The sequence below is a fragment of the Acanthisitta chloris genome, unplaced genomic scaffold, assembly GCF_000695815.1.
Source record: "Acanthisitta chloris isolate BGI_N310 unplaced genomic scaffold, ASM69581v1 scaffold30477, whole genome shotgun sequence".
NCBI classification, from domain to species: domain Eukaryota; kingdom Metazoa; phylum Chordata; class Aves; order Passeriformes; family Acanthisittidae; genus Acanthisitta; species Acanthisitta chloris.
The window spans coordinates 9,741-23,901 of NW_008682559.1; the positions used below are offsets into that span (position 1 = coordinate 9,741).

Below are 14,161 nucleotides of genomic sequence, written 5' to 3' on the forward strand. Positions count from 1 at the left end.
AGGCTACAGACACATGACTGCAGACATTTCCATTTCACCTCAGTAAGAGAAAAATTATCTCATCATGCAATTTTGGGCACCTACCAATATCTCCAGTTCAAAAAGCAGTAACTACATCTATTTTTCCATTCTTAGGATTCTGCACATTCTATTTCTTGCAATGCAAACCCAGCAATTCACCCTGCTCACAGCAACATTAACTCTAGGTGACCTGCAGTCAAGCCACACACCTTGAATTAGCACTGATTAAGAACAGGAGGAAACTATTCATCTATTTCTTTCAGCACTTAGGAGTTCTGTTTCCTAAATCACAAAGTTCATCTGGTGGTAGCTCAACATGGATATATTAGCTCCTTAAAACCAGGTGATTAATGTTTTTAACCAGGTGCTGTTTTGTAGAGCCCCAAACCTGCAGAGCCCCCTCAAGTGCCCACGGCGCAGTAGCTCTGAGCTCACACTTGTGCTTCCAACAACTCCTCCACCCACCTCGGGTTTATGCCAGGCACTTTCTCAGCATTGGAAGCTGCTGTCCTGCTCTTGAAGGCATCTCTCTCAATCCTCTTCCCTCTCCTCGACGGGGCCGAGTCTGAGATGGTGTACCCGCGGGGACGGTGCCCCGAGGGCGACCGAGGGGAGGTGGCAGCTCCAGAGCCATCCAACCCCCCTGAGCCCATCACCCTGGGGTCCTCCCCCCGGCCCAGCCAGCTGCCCAGCCCTTCCCCTTCCAGGTTTCCAGACTGGGACTTGGATTTCACTTCCGAGCTCAGCCTCCTCGGCACTTCTCTGCCGTTGGCATCCTTGAGCACTTCCTGCAGGGTCTGGAGCTCTGGGGAGGAGCTGGACTTGCTGAGGGGTTGGGATGGCTGGAAGGAGAGCTCCTCCAGTGTCCTGCCATCCTCTCTCCCAATGGGAATTCCACCCTCTACCAGGTCTTCTGACTTCATGGATTTATCTTCTTGGCTGGAGGTTGAAGAGGACTTGAAGAGAGAGAAACAAAGATGAAGAGTTTTCATAGAATCATGCAATGGTTTGGACTGGAAGGACCTTAAAGACCCCTGGAATGGTTTGGGTTGGAAGGACCTTAAAACCCATCCAGTCCCACTAGCACAGGTTGCTCCAAGCCCCATCTAACCTGGACTGCAACACTTCCAGGGATGAGTCCACAAGCTCTCTTTGGGCAACCTGTGCCAGTGCCTCAGCACCCTCATGGTGAAGAACTTCTTCCTGCTCCTGACAGGGAAAATGAAAGCTGAAACCAGAAATGCTCAAGGCATCCCCACTCTTCCAGGGAAAGGGGAGCAGGAAGGTGCCAAGCACAAAGCAATGTGGAACATGTTAGGAACTGCAGTGGCAGGACAAGGATTAATGAGGATAAATGGAAAGAGGGAAATTTAGGTTAGCCATCAGGAAGAAGTTTTCCCTGTGAGGGTGGTGAGACACTGTCCCAGGCTGCCCAGGGAGGCTGTTGCTGCCCCAACCCTGGCAGTGTTCACAGCCAGGTTGGCTAAAGCCTTGAGCAACCTGCTCTGGTGGGAGGTGTCCCTGCCCAGGGTAGGGGCTGGGGCTGGATCTCTAGGCTCAATTCCAACCCCTTCACATACCATGATACACTGTGGATCAAAGACCCTGATCAAACAGAGATTTTCCCCTGCAGCCCCTCCAGGCCATCCAAATCCTCAATAATGGTTTCGTGTGTGTTTTGGTGTCATTAGTGAGCGCTTCCCGAGGATGCCAAAGGGAAGACCCAGCCAGTTCTCCCTGTGGCTGCCCCACAGGACACACTCCCACTCTGTTGTCCTTACCCTGCTGTAGGACTCCTGTGCTTTCCCAAACCTCTCCTCACTCAGGATGTGTTCGGAGCACGACGTCTCCATGTCTTCACTCTCTGGAGACTCCACTGGGGATTCAGTTTCCTTCAGTTCCATCTCCCCCACATTCCCTTCCTCCAGCACCACAGCAGACTCTATGGAGACACAGGGCAGAGGCACTGAGGCGTGGGCAGGGGGCAGAGGGGCAGGTCCCCCTCCTCTCCTCTGAAGTACCAGCCTTTTCCCTACGGGAGCTCAACGGAAGGCCATGGGGAAGGAGTGCTCTGGCTCTCTGGCTCTTGTATTTCTTGCCGTGTCACACTTGTTCCTGCTTCCCCTTTGCACCTCACTCCCACAGCAAAGGGCTGTCTGCCTCGGGCAAAGTCAGTTTCTCCAATTGCTGTGATGGACAAGCAGGGGACAGGATGAGGGAATGGGACCTTGGACATTGTCACCAGGACAGACAGGAACTACAGCACAAGACTAGCACTAAATGCTCACTGAAGACATCGGGTCTGTACAAGTGTGAAACAAAGGGAGTTTTGCTTGCATTGAAATGCAACGCTCCTGTGCCTTGAGGCCTGGAAGGAGGTAAGAATTTTCCTAGGAGCCATTTCCTTGCAGTTTGCCATTTTTCCTATTTCTCAGGAGAAGCTAAACAATTGAGCCCAAAACATGTGGAAGGAGGAGAGAGCAGGAGTGACACATCTGCTCAGACAGAGTTCATGGAGCCACACAGACCAGAGATCCCCTTGGAAGCTCTGCCTACATGGAGGATTTAACCTTGGATCTGCTCCAGGCACTGACCCTGCCCAAAGGCTCCTCTTGGCCTTGCTTTTTGTCCTGAGGAAAAGGCTGGAGAACAGGAGGCTTCCCATTATGCACACAAGGGACTGGAAGACCAATCTGAAAGGCCAAGATTTGTTTTCCAAATACTACTACTACTAATAATAATAAAACCAAAACTTAGCACACACACACAAAATAAAGAAAGAAAATCAGCAAAGTTAAAACAAAATACAAAGAAAAAAATCACTAAAGCAGCTTTCCCTGAATTGATTTCAGCTCTCAGGACCAAAGTTATTCCAAAGAAGCAATTAAGAGTTAGCATTGCGCACACAAACCTTCTAAAACATCCAAACCAAACCAAAAGAAACCAAACCCAACGTGCTGATCTGGTTAGCTGTCCAAGCCAGAACACACCTGCACAGATCCAGTGCTCCCAAGCTTCCCTCTGGTACCACTGCTAACACTGCAGGTGGATTTCAACAATCTAATTACTAATTACACTTTTAGGGGTGACAGAACAACAGGAGCAGAGAGAAGTACAGCAAAATACTGAGCTGCAGCAGCTTCATGTTGCTTTGAGAGGCTCTGAGCACAACCAGCAGCAGTTCAGGACACTCCAGTGCTCTGCAGAGAGTTTTCAGTGCAGGGAAGAGGCAGGAAGGCAGCTGAAGCCTCTAATGAAGCTCACAGAGCATTGCAGCTCTCAAAGCAATGCAGGTGTTGTGCTCACAAGGTGTGTCATTTGTTCTCCACTTCATTACAAAATCAATTTGACTCGAGTGGAGGAACATTCTGGGGCATTACAGAGCCTCAAAAAAGGAGAATTTAGCAGGTTTGCTGCTGAGATAGTTATTTTTTTCCTTTAAAATACTCAAGCAGCTCCATGCTCACGTCAAACTTTGTACATGTATTACAATAGATATATATCAACTCCTTTTCTCTTTCTGTGCCCAATTCTGGGAGATTCCTGTGGGCTGAGCATGGCACTTCATTTCAGGGGAGCTAGTCCTGCTCTTCTCACCAGCAGGAGCTTTGACACTGAACAGAACACAAAGCCAATTGTAAAATGAAGCTGCAGATGAAGAATTCACTGAATCAAAGCACCCAGAGGCTTTGCCAGGGCACTGGACACTCTGCTCAGGCCTCACAGTCACCCCAGCTCAACCCAGAGTGGCTTCAATTGGCTGCACTGGCAAATGTAGGATCTGGCTTGGACTTCTTCATGCTAGTCAAGATCCCATTTGTTGAGAGTGATGAGACTGGGGACAGAGAGGAGACATGGAAGGAGGAAATGAGGAATGAGGGACACATTTGCTATGAATCAGAGGTGTTCTTCTATGGCAAAAACTGGTTGGTTGGTTGTTTTCCTTAAAGATATATAAATATACCTGCCCAGGATATGCTCCTGTGCAACTTCCCTTGACAACTGGACTGGTACATGGAAGAGAAAGAGGCCACTGCAAAGGGAAACCAAGTGAGCAGCTACATCAAAAGGAAGGAGAGACTATATGAAAATCAAAAATCCAAAATTAAAAAGCACAGAGTTTCAAAATGTAACCAAGAGCCTAGTTTAAACCAAACAAACAAATGAAACAAAGGAAAGGACAAGCTGGGATAAGCTCACCAGATGCCAAAGGGATATTCCAAGGGTAACAAGGTCTCAGACAAATAAAGAGACATAAACACATCCAACAGTGCAGACTCCAAGTGTTCCCTTTGCAGAATGAGGTTTGGAAACACACAATTCCTGCCTGACATCCCAGCACACACAGGAATCCAGGCTGAGCCTCTCCTGAGCTACACACATCTGGCACCAGCTCATTCCTAAACCCACAGAAGAGTCTGAGCAGGAGAAATATGGGTCAGGACCTGCAGAGTTTTGTCCTCTAAAGAGGCACAACAACATGGATGCAACAGTCTGGCAGCAAAGCTTCTTCCAAATAGGCATTCCCAGCCAGCTTCAGCAGCAAGTCTGCTGGAGAGGTGTGCAGGGACATGGCCAAAATGACTCCCAGGCTGGCACAGGAGTGGCATTCAGGTGGTGCTGCTTTCAGCTGCCACTGAGCTCCTACACACCACAGATTTGTAGGAGTCCATGAATGTGTTGATGGAAAATAACTGAATTATTTTGCTTTTTGACAGAATCATAGAATTTCAGAGGTTGGAATGGACCTGAGAGAAGATCTAGTCCCAATCCCTGCCCTGGGCAGGGACACCTCCCACCAGAGCAGGTTGCTCAAGGCTCATCCAACCTGGCTGTGAACACTGCCAGGGCTGGGGCAGCCACAGCCTCCCTGGGCAACCTGGGCCAGTGTCTCACCAGCCTCACAGGGAAAACTTCTGCCTAAGATCTAGCCTAAATTTCTCCTCCTTCAACTTGAACCTGTTACCCCTTGTCCTATCACTGCATTTCCTAACACAGAGTCCCTCTCTGTCTCCCCTGTAGCCCCTTCAATACTGCAAGGCTACTATGAAGTCTCCACACAACCTTCTCTTCTCCAGCCTGAACCCTCATCACCTAGAACTCAGAACTCAGCTGAGTTTTTAAAGGTGATCATGTGATTTTTTTACTCCAATTTTGTGTTTATACATCCTGAACTCCTAAAATCACTCCCTGCCCTGCTTAAAACTGGCCTGAAAAGTGGCATTTTGACCAGATTTCCACCCAATCCATCCCACTGCTCCCCAGCAAAGCCTTGTCAACTGTGCTGGTGCCAGCAGTGCTCAGAGCCTCAGTGCTGGCTAGCAGTGATAAGAGCTCTGAGCAGGGATTACAGACAGCTTTAAGAGCTGTTGGTCAGCACTAATCTCCCAACATTAACAACTTTTCAGCCACGGAACTAGCACCAAAATAAAAGTGCAAAGCCTTGGCCACTGTATTAAAACAGAACCAGCAAGAGAAACTCAAGTGGTTCAAACAGAGGCTGAAAAGTCCTTTCCAGAGCAATAAATCCATCAGGATTTGCACTCTGCTCTCTCCTGCTCTAACAGCCAGTGGGAACTGGCTGATCCTGGGGCAAGGTGTGGACCAGGCCATTCCCCTACGAACTTGCAGCTCTGAGTGCCCAACACAGACTCCCAGACTGAAGACAAATGGCAATGGAAACACTGCATGGACAGATCCAGCTACAAGTGGGATGTCCAGATCAGCCCCAAAACAGTGGAAGAGGGAACAGCTCCAGGACTTTGGTAATTTTCATTTGGGAAACACATGAAACACACAACTCCTCCAAAGCAGCTCCATCACTCCTCTTTCAGAAAGAGCAGCACTTCCCCCACGGAACAGCAGGAGCAAGGAGGAAGGGAATTTTCCCTGCCAGCTTCTAGGGAAAAGAACTGCTTCCCTTTCTCATTGCTGTTACCCCTCATGCTCCCAGCTCTTCTAGAAGACCTGCAATAGCTTAACAGGTTTTAAGGAGGCTGGAGAGAGCCCTGTGGGACACAGCTGCTGCCTGGCAGCTCTCACCTGTGTTGGAGCGCTGCAGGAGGGAGGGTTTGGCTGTCCCTGTGGGTAAACTGGAGGAGGGGACGGACAGGGATTTGTAGAGAGCCGTTTCCCGGTGCTCCTTGAAGCGCTCTGCAGCCATCAGGGCATTGGAGAGCTCCTGCAGGGGCATGTTGTTGATGTCTGAGGAGAATGGGCTCAGAGGGTTCTCCAGGCTCATCAGCCAGCTGGTGTTACCTGGAGAGAGAATCAGGGAAGGATGCTGAGTGCTCCCAACTCCAGGAAGTTTACAACTCACATTGTAAAAGCACAAATTGGGTTGAAATTTGCAGACAGAAGTGTAAATGGACCAAGTCCTCAGTTCTTCTGCTGTTGGCAGAATCACTTGATTGATTTTCTACTCCCAGTGCTCTGCACTTCACCCCAAGCTCTTCAAAACTCATCCCTGCTAACTCATTACCACAGCAGATTCCCAAAAGGCATCCAAAACACTCAGTTTAATTAATGGTATCAGGTCAGTTATTTCCCCATGAAGCACGTTCAGCTGAAACAGATAATTCCTGTTCTATTGTGGAACATAACAGTGTTCAAGAATTTTGACCTTGAACATGTCCTTATTCCTTTCCCTAACAGCAAACACAACTGTGCAGCTGCTCAGAGCTGTGGCTGCTCTATCTCTGGAAGTGTTCCAGGCCAGGTTGGATGGGGCTGGAACAACCTGTGCTAGTGGAAGGTGTCCCTGCCCATAGCAGGGGATGGGACTGGATGGGCTTTAAGGTCCCTCCAACCCAAACCATTTCGTGGCTCTATAGTTTCAAGAGGTAGTAATCAATAAAGAGATCCATTTACAACCAAATATAGATTTTCCACTTCACCCAGGCTCCAGTTTCTTAGCCAGCCAAAGATCTCCCTCCACACTCAGGTCCTCACCTGTGGGTCTGCGCACCAGGATCTCTGCCCAGCCCTGTGTCAGCAGAGGGACATAGGCAGCCAAGTTTGCCTTTTCTTTCTGGAGAGGTGTCTGTGGAGCAGGATTAGTCTTCTCTGAGCGAGCTGCAGGGGCAGGAGCACCCTGTGCCCCGTGGGAAGCTGAGCCACTGGGGAAATGGGAGGCTGAGCTGTCCAAGGCACCAACACGTAAGGCATGGCCACCTGGCAAGGCAGACACAAAGCAAGGGAGAGCCAAGCTTAGTTATCCCCCAAATATCTCCATATAAAGCTTTAATGCTCCTCTAGCAGCTACATACACAACGTTTGGAACTGCCCAGGATTTTATTCTCCTTTTCATGACAATTATTATAGTTACTATTATTTCATTTCAATTATGAAATGGCTCTTCCATCAACCCACAGGTTTTCTTACTTTTCCTCTTCCACTTCTCTCCCCCATCCCACCATGGGGGAGGGTGAAAGCAGCTGGGTGGTGCATAGCTGCCAGTTCACTACAGGAACCCAAAGGACTTTTACCTTCCATGTGGTTCTTATAATCCAACTTATAAGCTCATCAAAGCTCTCTGCAAGGAGAGGGAAGCGAGAGGAGCATCACCACACCTGAAGCCAATAGCTGCTGCTACCTGCCTGCTGTTAAACACCAGCAGGTCCAGTTTCTCACATCAGCCTAGACTCAGGACTCTTCAGTGGAAACCTGGACACTGAAACCTGGGAGACGGAGCCAGGAACGGGATAAGAGTTCAGGGTAGGAACTCACCCGACATGGATCGAACTCTGCTGCGAGAGCTCCTGCAAACTTGCTGCCCAGGCTGAGATTCCAGCTTGGCTGGGGCTTCTTTTGTCTGCCTCACTTGCAAAACAGGGTCTGAGCTGGGGGAAAAGGAGATATTGGGGGTGCTGAGAGAGGAATCAGCCATGTCACAAAGTGACTGGAACTTAAACCAGGGACTTTGTTAGGGGGAAAGGTATAGAAATGGGAGCAAAACCTACCTTGATTCTGTGGTGCTCTGGAACTCTCCAGAGTCCAGGCCAAGCAAGGACCTTGTCCCTGTTCCAACACTTGTAGTGATGGTCACCAGTTTGTTACCAACCAGCCATGTCTTGGTCCTTCCTCCAGCCAACAGGAACTCACCCACAGGAGACCTGCAAACACATCGGTGATGAAGACGCTTCTCAGGAGGTAGAGAACAGAGCTGATCTCATTATCCAAGCAGGAGATACTGCCTGATTTCCTTCTTTACACAGGTACCACAGCCCTTGGTTGGCAACATCCATGTTATCCATCAGAATAATGGATGAGCTTCTGCAGCAGACTGTGATGATCCAGCAAGGCCAAGGAACAGAGATTCCAGATCTTCATGCCTTCAAGGCATCTCCTTCAGATACTTTGAGGCTGAGGCAAAGGCTGTTTGTCTCCAATGGACTTGAGAGAACCACATAATGGTTTGGGTTGGAAGGACCTTAAAGCCCATCCTGTTCCATCCATGTGCAGGACACCTTCCACTAGCCCAGGTTCCTCCAAGCTCCATTCAACCTGGCCTGGCACACTTCCAGGGATGTGCTGGAAGTGCTGCTCTGGGCAACCTGTGTCAGTGCTTCACCACCCTCACAGGGAGGATCTCTTCCCAATACCCCATCTAACCTGCCCTCTGGCACTGGGAAGCCCTTCCCCCTTGTTCTGTCACTCCATCCCTTGTTCAAAGTCCCTCCTGCAGCTCTCTTGGAACTCCTTTCGGCACTGGAAGGGGCTCTGAGGTCTCCCTCGAGCCTTCTCTTCTCCAGGCTTCTCTCATCTAACCTCCTCTCTTGCCAAGGCAGATTTGATCAGTGAGGAAAGGCCTCGGAGCTTGAACCTGCCATGATCTCACCACGCCAGGGGGATTCTCCACTCATGAAGTGAAAACAACTTCAAACCAACCCTCTCCCCCTGGGCACCCGCTGCCCCTGTACCTCTTAGGCACTGCAGTGAAGTTGGAGAAGACATATCGAGCCATCATGTCCAGGCAGGTCTCCGTGAGCTCCAGGTGCAGATTCTTTAGGTTGTCATCAGCCTGAGCCATTGAATTCTCATCTGCAGAGCCCAGGCTGGAGCTGGTGATGGAGGTTTGGATCCGACTGGAAGAGAAGATTCCCAACTGACAGATCACATTGCACAGTGCTTGTCCCTGACACCCAGCAGACAGAAGGATGCAGGACCTGCCACACATGCATGTGCCAGCTCAGAGAGGTACCAAGGCACCAAGGCCAGGGATAGCAGAGTTTTGGGTCAGCCTCATGTTGTGCTTCACAGATTTGTTGTTGCACAAAGTGTGTTTGATTTGCAGAGACTGAGAAACATTTAGCTGTCAGTCAACTGACCAGGCCAGTGCTCTCTGAGGTTGGTGGCCCATGGGCAAGTGCACCAAGCAAGTAGTGAGAGGCAGCACCATGCTTTGAGTTGACTAATCTATGGTGAGGACAAGCATCCCATAACCAGCACCAGTTTCCCAGGAAGCATGTTGCCCATGAGCCAGGAGTTGGGGCACTCCAGACTTGACTTCATGATCCTGTGCTTTGCTTTTTTTCTCTGTTGCATCTCTTCCATATATTGTTTTTTTCCCCTCCAAATCCAATAGCTATGTAAAACCTAATTTAACTTGAAATAGAAAAAGAATTGCACTCTGGACAGGAAATTGGCACAAGTCTAGGGACAAATCTGCCTTCAAACCAGCCAAGGTGGCAATTGAAACAACTTCAGTGCAGGCTGGACTGCAATGTTTGATGAAGACAACTCCTCGTACCATTGTGATACAAACTCAGCTGAGATACAGTCAAAGTTTTTCTGACATGACAGCTTTTTTGGCATCATTAAGGGTAATTATCTGAGCTATAGTTGCTACCATTTACATATAAATACAGGAGAAGAAAATCACCCAATGATTAATGAGGATATCAGGGGATCACGGAATGGTTTGGGTTCTAAGAGACCTTGAAGATCACCTTGTTCCATCCACTGCCATGGGCAGAGACACCTTGCACTAGCCCAGGTTGCTCCAAACCCCATCCAAACTGGCCTGGAACTCTTCCAGGGATGAAGCAGCCACAGCTTCTCTGGGCAACCCGTACCAGTGCCTCAGTGCCCTCACAGGGAACAATTCCATAAAATGAAGTGCCAGGATTATATTTGCAATTCAGTCACTTCAGTCTCTTTCCCCCAAAAACCTTTTAATTGTAGTTAAAAATCAAAACCCAGAAAATCAAGTTCCACTGCCAATAATCCTTACAGATCAAGGCACAAATCTTCAGGTTCAGGCTTGAAATCAACACATCAGAGACAGCAGTTTAAAGGGAAGTGATCCAGAAATACCAGATAAAATACTGCCAGAAAACCTGGCATCAAATATTTCATCTTTCATGGGATCAGATCTTGTCAATCAATCAAATCAATGCCTGAAATCAAAGCCTGTTTTCTTTAGTCAGGAAAACAACAGCTTCACAAGCACTGAGCACCCCCTTCCCTGCCCTAGGGACACGCAAATCCAGGTTTTCATGGCATCATGCTTTAAATCAGGATACTTCCATCAGAGAACAGACCCTAGACTGAGGCCGGAACTATTCCTCCTAGGCTGGGAGAAGCTCTACATAACTTCGCAGAGCTTCTAAAGCCTCTCCTGGGACAAGGAGTGGAACAAGTCACTGCTTGGCAGGCTCAAGCTTCAGTGAGTTGTGCAGGACTCACTGGCACAGAATGCAAACTTTTTCCTTTCTTTCTGTGTGTTTTTTTGGTGGGATTCGTTTGGATATTCCCCCTTCACCACCTTTACTTTGAAAACCGACTTTTTTGTTGCTCAAGCATCAGAGAGCATGGCTAAGTAACCACACACAGGGTGTGACGTGACAGCCCAAACCTGGAGTTGGGAAGCCACGGGAGCCCTGCGAGACCTTCCCAAACCCTCTGAGCAGCTTTTGATTGGCTACCAAAGTCATGCAAGCACCCCATGCATATCCCCCCTTCTTCCACCCACCCCTGCAGCAAAATGTCCAAGTTGCCCTTGGATTGTCCCCACTTAAAGTGCCTCTACCTGCGAACCACATGTTCAGACACACTGATGCTGCGGGACCGGAAGGCATCAACTGCAGAGGGTTCTTTCAGCTCTTTCACTGGAGGAGAGTTATTCAAGCCTTGCTTGGCATTTTTGGCTAGTCTTAAACTACTAGGTGGAGAAGCACCAAGCCCCAAAAGAGGTCACAGGAAGGGAGGAAATCATTGTAGGGATGTAGGTTGAAAGGTCACAGTCACAGGGTCAATTGATGGGAAACCAAACAAATGCCAAAAGAAAAAGGGAAACAAAACAAATTAAAACAGACAAACAAGCAGAGCTGGAAGCATTCAAAAAAGACAAACCACATTTTGGAAAACAAAATTTTAAATGTGCTACAAAAAAAAAAATGAAATTAGTACAAGTTAAAAAGAAAAACAAAAGCTGGCTGGGATGAGAGTTGGAATACTGCACTGTTCCACCAGGCAGGAGCACCCCAGGGCTCAGTGAGCACAAACTCCTCAAGGCTGAGAAGGTTTTGTGCGGCTCAAACATCTCTTGTGCTGCCCCAATTCACCTATTCAGCACAACTGACTATTTCCATAGGACCTAAAATGCTTAGCATATGCCAGGTAGGAGCAAGTTTTTCTAGGAGACACAGGAACATGTCACTCACCTCTGTCTTTGTAAGGCCTGGCAAAAAAAATCTGAGTTTCTACCCCAATCACAAGACATCCAAGGCCTCTCAGAGGTTTCTACCCCCATCACAACAAACCCAGAGCCTCTCAGAGGTCTCAGCTGGGGACAGCTTAGCTGGCACTGGGGACACTCAGCCCACCTACACAAGGCCTTTCTCACCCTGCACAACAACAAACATCCCCTTGGCTGTTGCTGTGTGATGCTTCTCTGCCAAACCAGCTAATTCCAGTGGCTCTAGATAATCCACTTGACTTTCAACTGGAGCAGAGAGGAAATTAGTGTTCACACTGGCAGGTGCCAACCACATGTGGGAGATGGCAGCAATTAAGAGCTAAGAGGCACTTCAATTAGTCACAGCTGAGCTGCAAGCCTGGCTCAGCTCTCATTTGGACACAACAGCTGGCCCAGCACTTCCCAGCCCCATGTTTAAATGCAGACACTGAGTTAACCCTTCTGGATGTTTCTAAACACAATTTCTTTGCCATTCTCCGGTCAGTGAGTTAGCACATCTCAGACTGCCACCTGGAGGGAACAGAGTTCATGTGTTCTTCTCCCAACAACCTCTGACACATCACTTTTGGCCACAGCTAGAGATGTGCTGTGGACACCAACACCAAGACATCCAGCAACCCTGGGAACCACTGGGATCATCATCTCTTGGATCACCCAGCACCTCACTAGGGCATGGAAACACTTATTCTTTAGGCTTAAGGAGTAAAAACCAAGCAGAGACGTTTCTCAAGCAAGAAACAGATATCTGCTCCAAGCCATTTCCTTTCTCCCCTGGCCAGAATCCAAGCTCAGCCATTCCCAGGGGCAGTGGCATCCTGCCATTCCTGTGTTTCAGGCTACTGCCTGAGCACAGCCCACACTCCTCAGCAGAGATTTCTCTGCACAGTGATCCAGCAAAGGCCTTTAGATACAGTAGTATTCCAACCTGGGAGAGTTCAACAGGGTTTTTTGGGATGGGGAGGAACAAAAAAAGGATTAGTTGAAATTCTAATTGGAGAGATGAGTGTGTCAAAAGGCTTCTCTTCCAGGCTTCTGAATGAAAGAGGAGGAGATGGGAGAATGAAGCACAACACAGGGTTTACAGCAGCAGCATTGGGGCAGGGATGGTGTTTCTTCATTGCAAGACGCTCCCTGAGCCTTGCAGGTAAAGTAGAGGCACTTTCCCCAGGGTTCAGATGCCGCTGTGTGCTCACTGCTCATAACACTGAAGCAAGTGAAGTGAACCAATTCAGGTAAAAGGATGGTGGAGACACCCTGAATGCCTTCCAAGGAGTACTTCCCTGCCCTGGCAAATGTTCCTTGGAAAGATTGCTGGCAAGACAAGCTCTGACTTCTAAAGACTTTAAGACTGACATGATGGCTTCAAGAGCCAAAAATCCAGGGATCAAGACACCCAGAAGGCAGCTGTGTGTCAGCCAGTGCACGACCTGGCAGAGAACACTGTGGAATAACACAGCACTGACTCTCTCATTTATCTAGGTTGCTAATCACAACCATTTCTCTGCAGTCATTTAAAATTAGTCATTACAAACCAATTATCAAAAAGAATTAACATCATCCATGTGAACGCGGGATTCTGATACTTCTGGTATTGCCCTTCTCTGTTATTTCCGTACTGACACACATCAACCTGAAAGAACTGTTGGTTCTCAGGAATTCACTCCAAAAAGCCTCACACCTCCCTGCAAAGGCTGCAGGACACCTAGTGATGCCTCAATCTGTCCCACCAGACTGTCAGCTTGGTTTGATTTCATCTCCCTACCAACCTGTTCTTCTCTGCCCAACCCCTGACCTAAAGAGGTTTACTTTGCTTGCTTGCTGCACTGTGGGATTTGAGAGGACCAGACTCAGCCTCCTCCAGACAAACACAGGGAAGGGTGTGAGCATGAGACCAAGGGACACAGGACCCTGCTGGGGTCAAAGAGAAGTTACCTTTTTGGCCTCTCGTTGAGGCTTGTGCTGCGGGCCCTGAAGCTGTCCTTCTCGGGGGTGTCATCGAAGGACAGGAGGACGTTGGAGCGCAGCCCCTGGGGACAACCAGGGACAGTGTGAGTGGCTACAACAGGCAGATGAAGGTCTTCAACCAACACATGAGCTCACAGGCAGTTTTTAAAGAGATGGTGACAAGAAAAGAATTTTTCTAGCTTCAAACAGGACCTATAACTACCTGACAGGAGGTTGTAGCCAGGTGGGGCTCAGCCTCTTCTCCCAGGTAGCAAGTGACAAGACAAGAGGATAGACATAAGCTGCACCAGGAGAAGTTTAGATTGGACATTAGGAGGAATTTCTTTACAGAAAGTGTGATTAGACACTGGAATGAACTGCCCAGGGAGGTGGTGGAGGTGTTCAAGGACAGAATGGATACGGCACCTAGTGCCATGGTCTAGTTGCCATGATCATAGAATCACAGAATTTAAGGGTTGGAATGGACCTTACAGA

The 14,161-nt window shown here is 48.7% G+C and overlaps 1 protein-coding gene across 1 annotated transcript in view; it reads right to left on the reverse strand.

Annotated features, from left to right (window-relative positions):
- LOC103805908 (tuberin-like) overlaps positions 1-13,749 on the reverse strand; it is a gene marked incomplete at its 5' end in the record, with an annotated part of 19,131 nt that extends 5,382 nt beyond the window's left edge. Inside the window, 10 exons of the mRNA XM_009078574.1 lie at positions 487-977; positions 1,803-1,963; positions 3,986-4,054; positions 6,064-6,279; positions 6,973-7,194; positions 7,750-7,862; positions 7,983-8,135; positions 8,943-9,107; positions 11,054-11,182; positions 13,655-13,749. Coding sequence (XP_009076822.1) covers positions 487-977; positions 1,803-1,963; positions 3,986-4,054; positions 6,064-6,279; positions 6,973-7,194; positions 7,750-7,862; positions 7,983-8,135; positions 8,943-9,107; positions 11,054-11,182; positions 13,655-13,749 — 1,814 coding nt within the window. The remainder of the gene's footprint in view (positions 1-486; positions 978-1,802; positions 1,964-3,985; positions 4,055-6,063; positions 6,280-6,972; positions 7,195-7,749; positions 7,863-7,982; positions 8,136-8,942; positions 9,108-11,053; positions 11,183-13,654) is intronic.
- Positions 13,750-14,161: the final 412 nt, after the last annotated feature.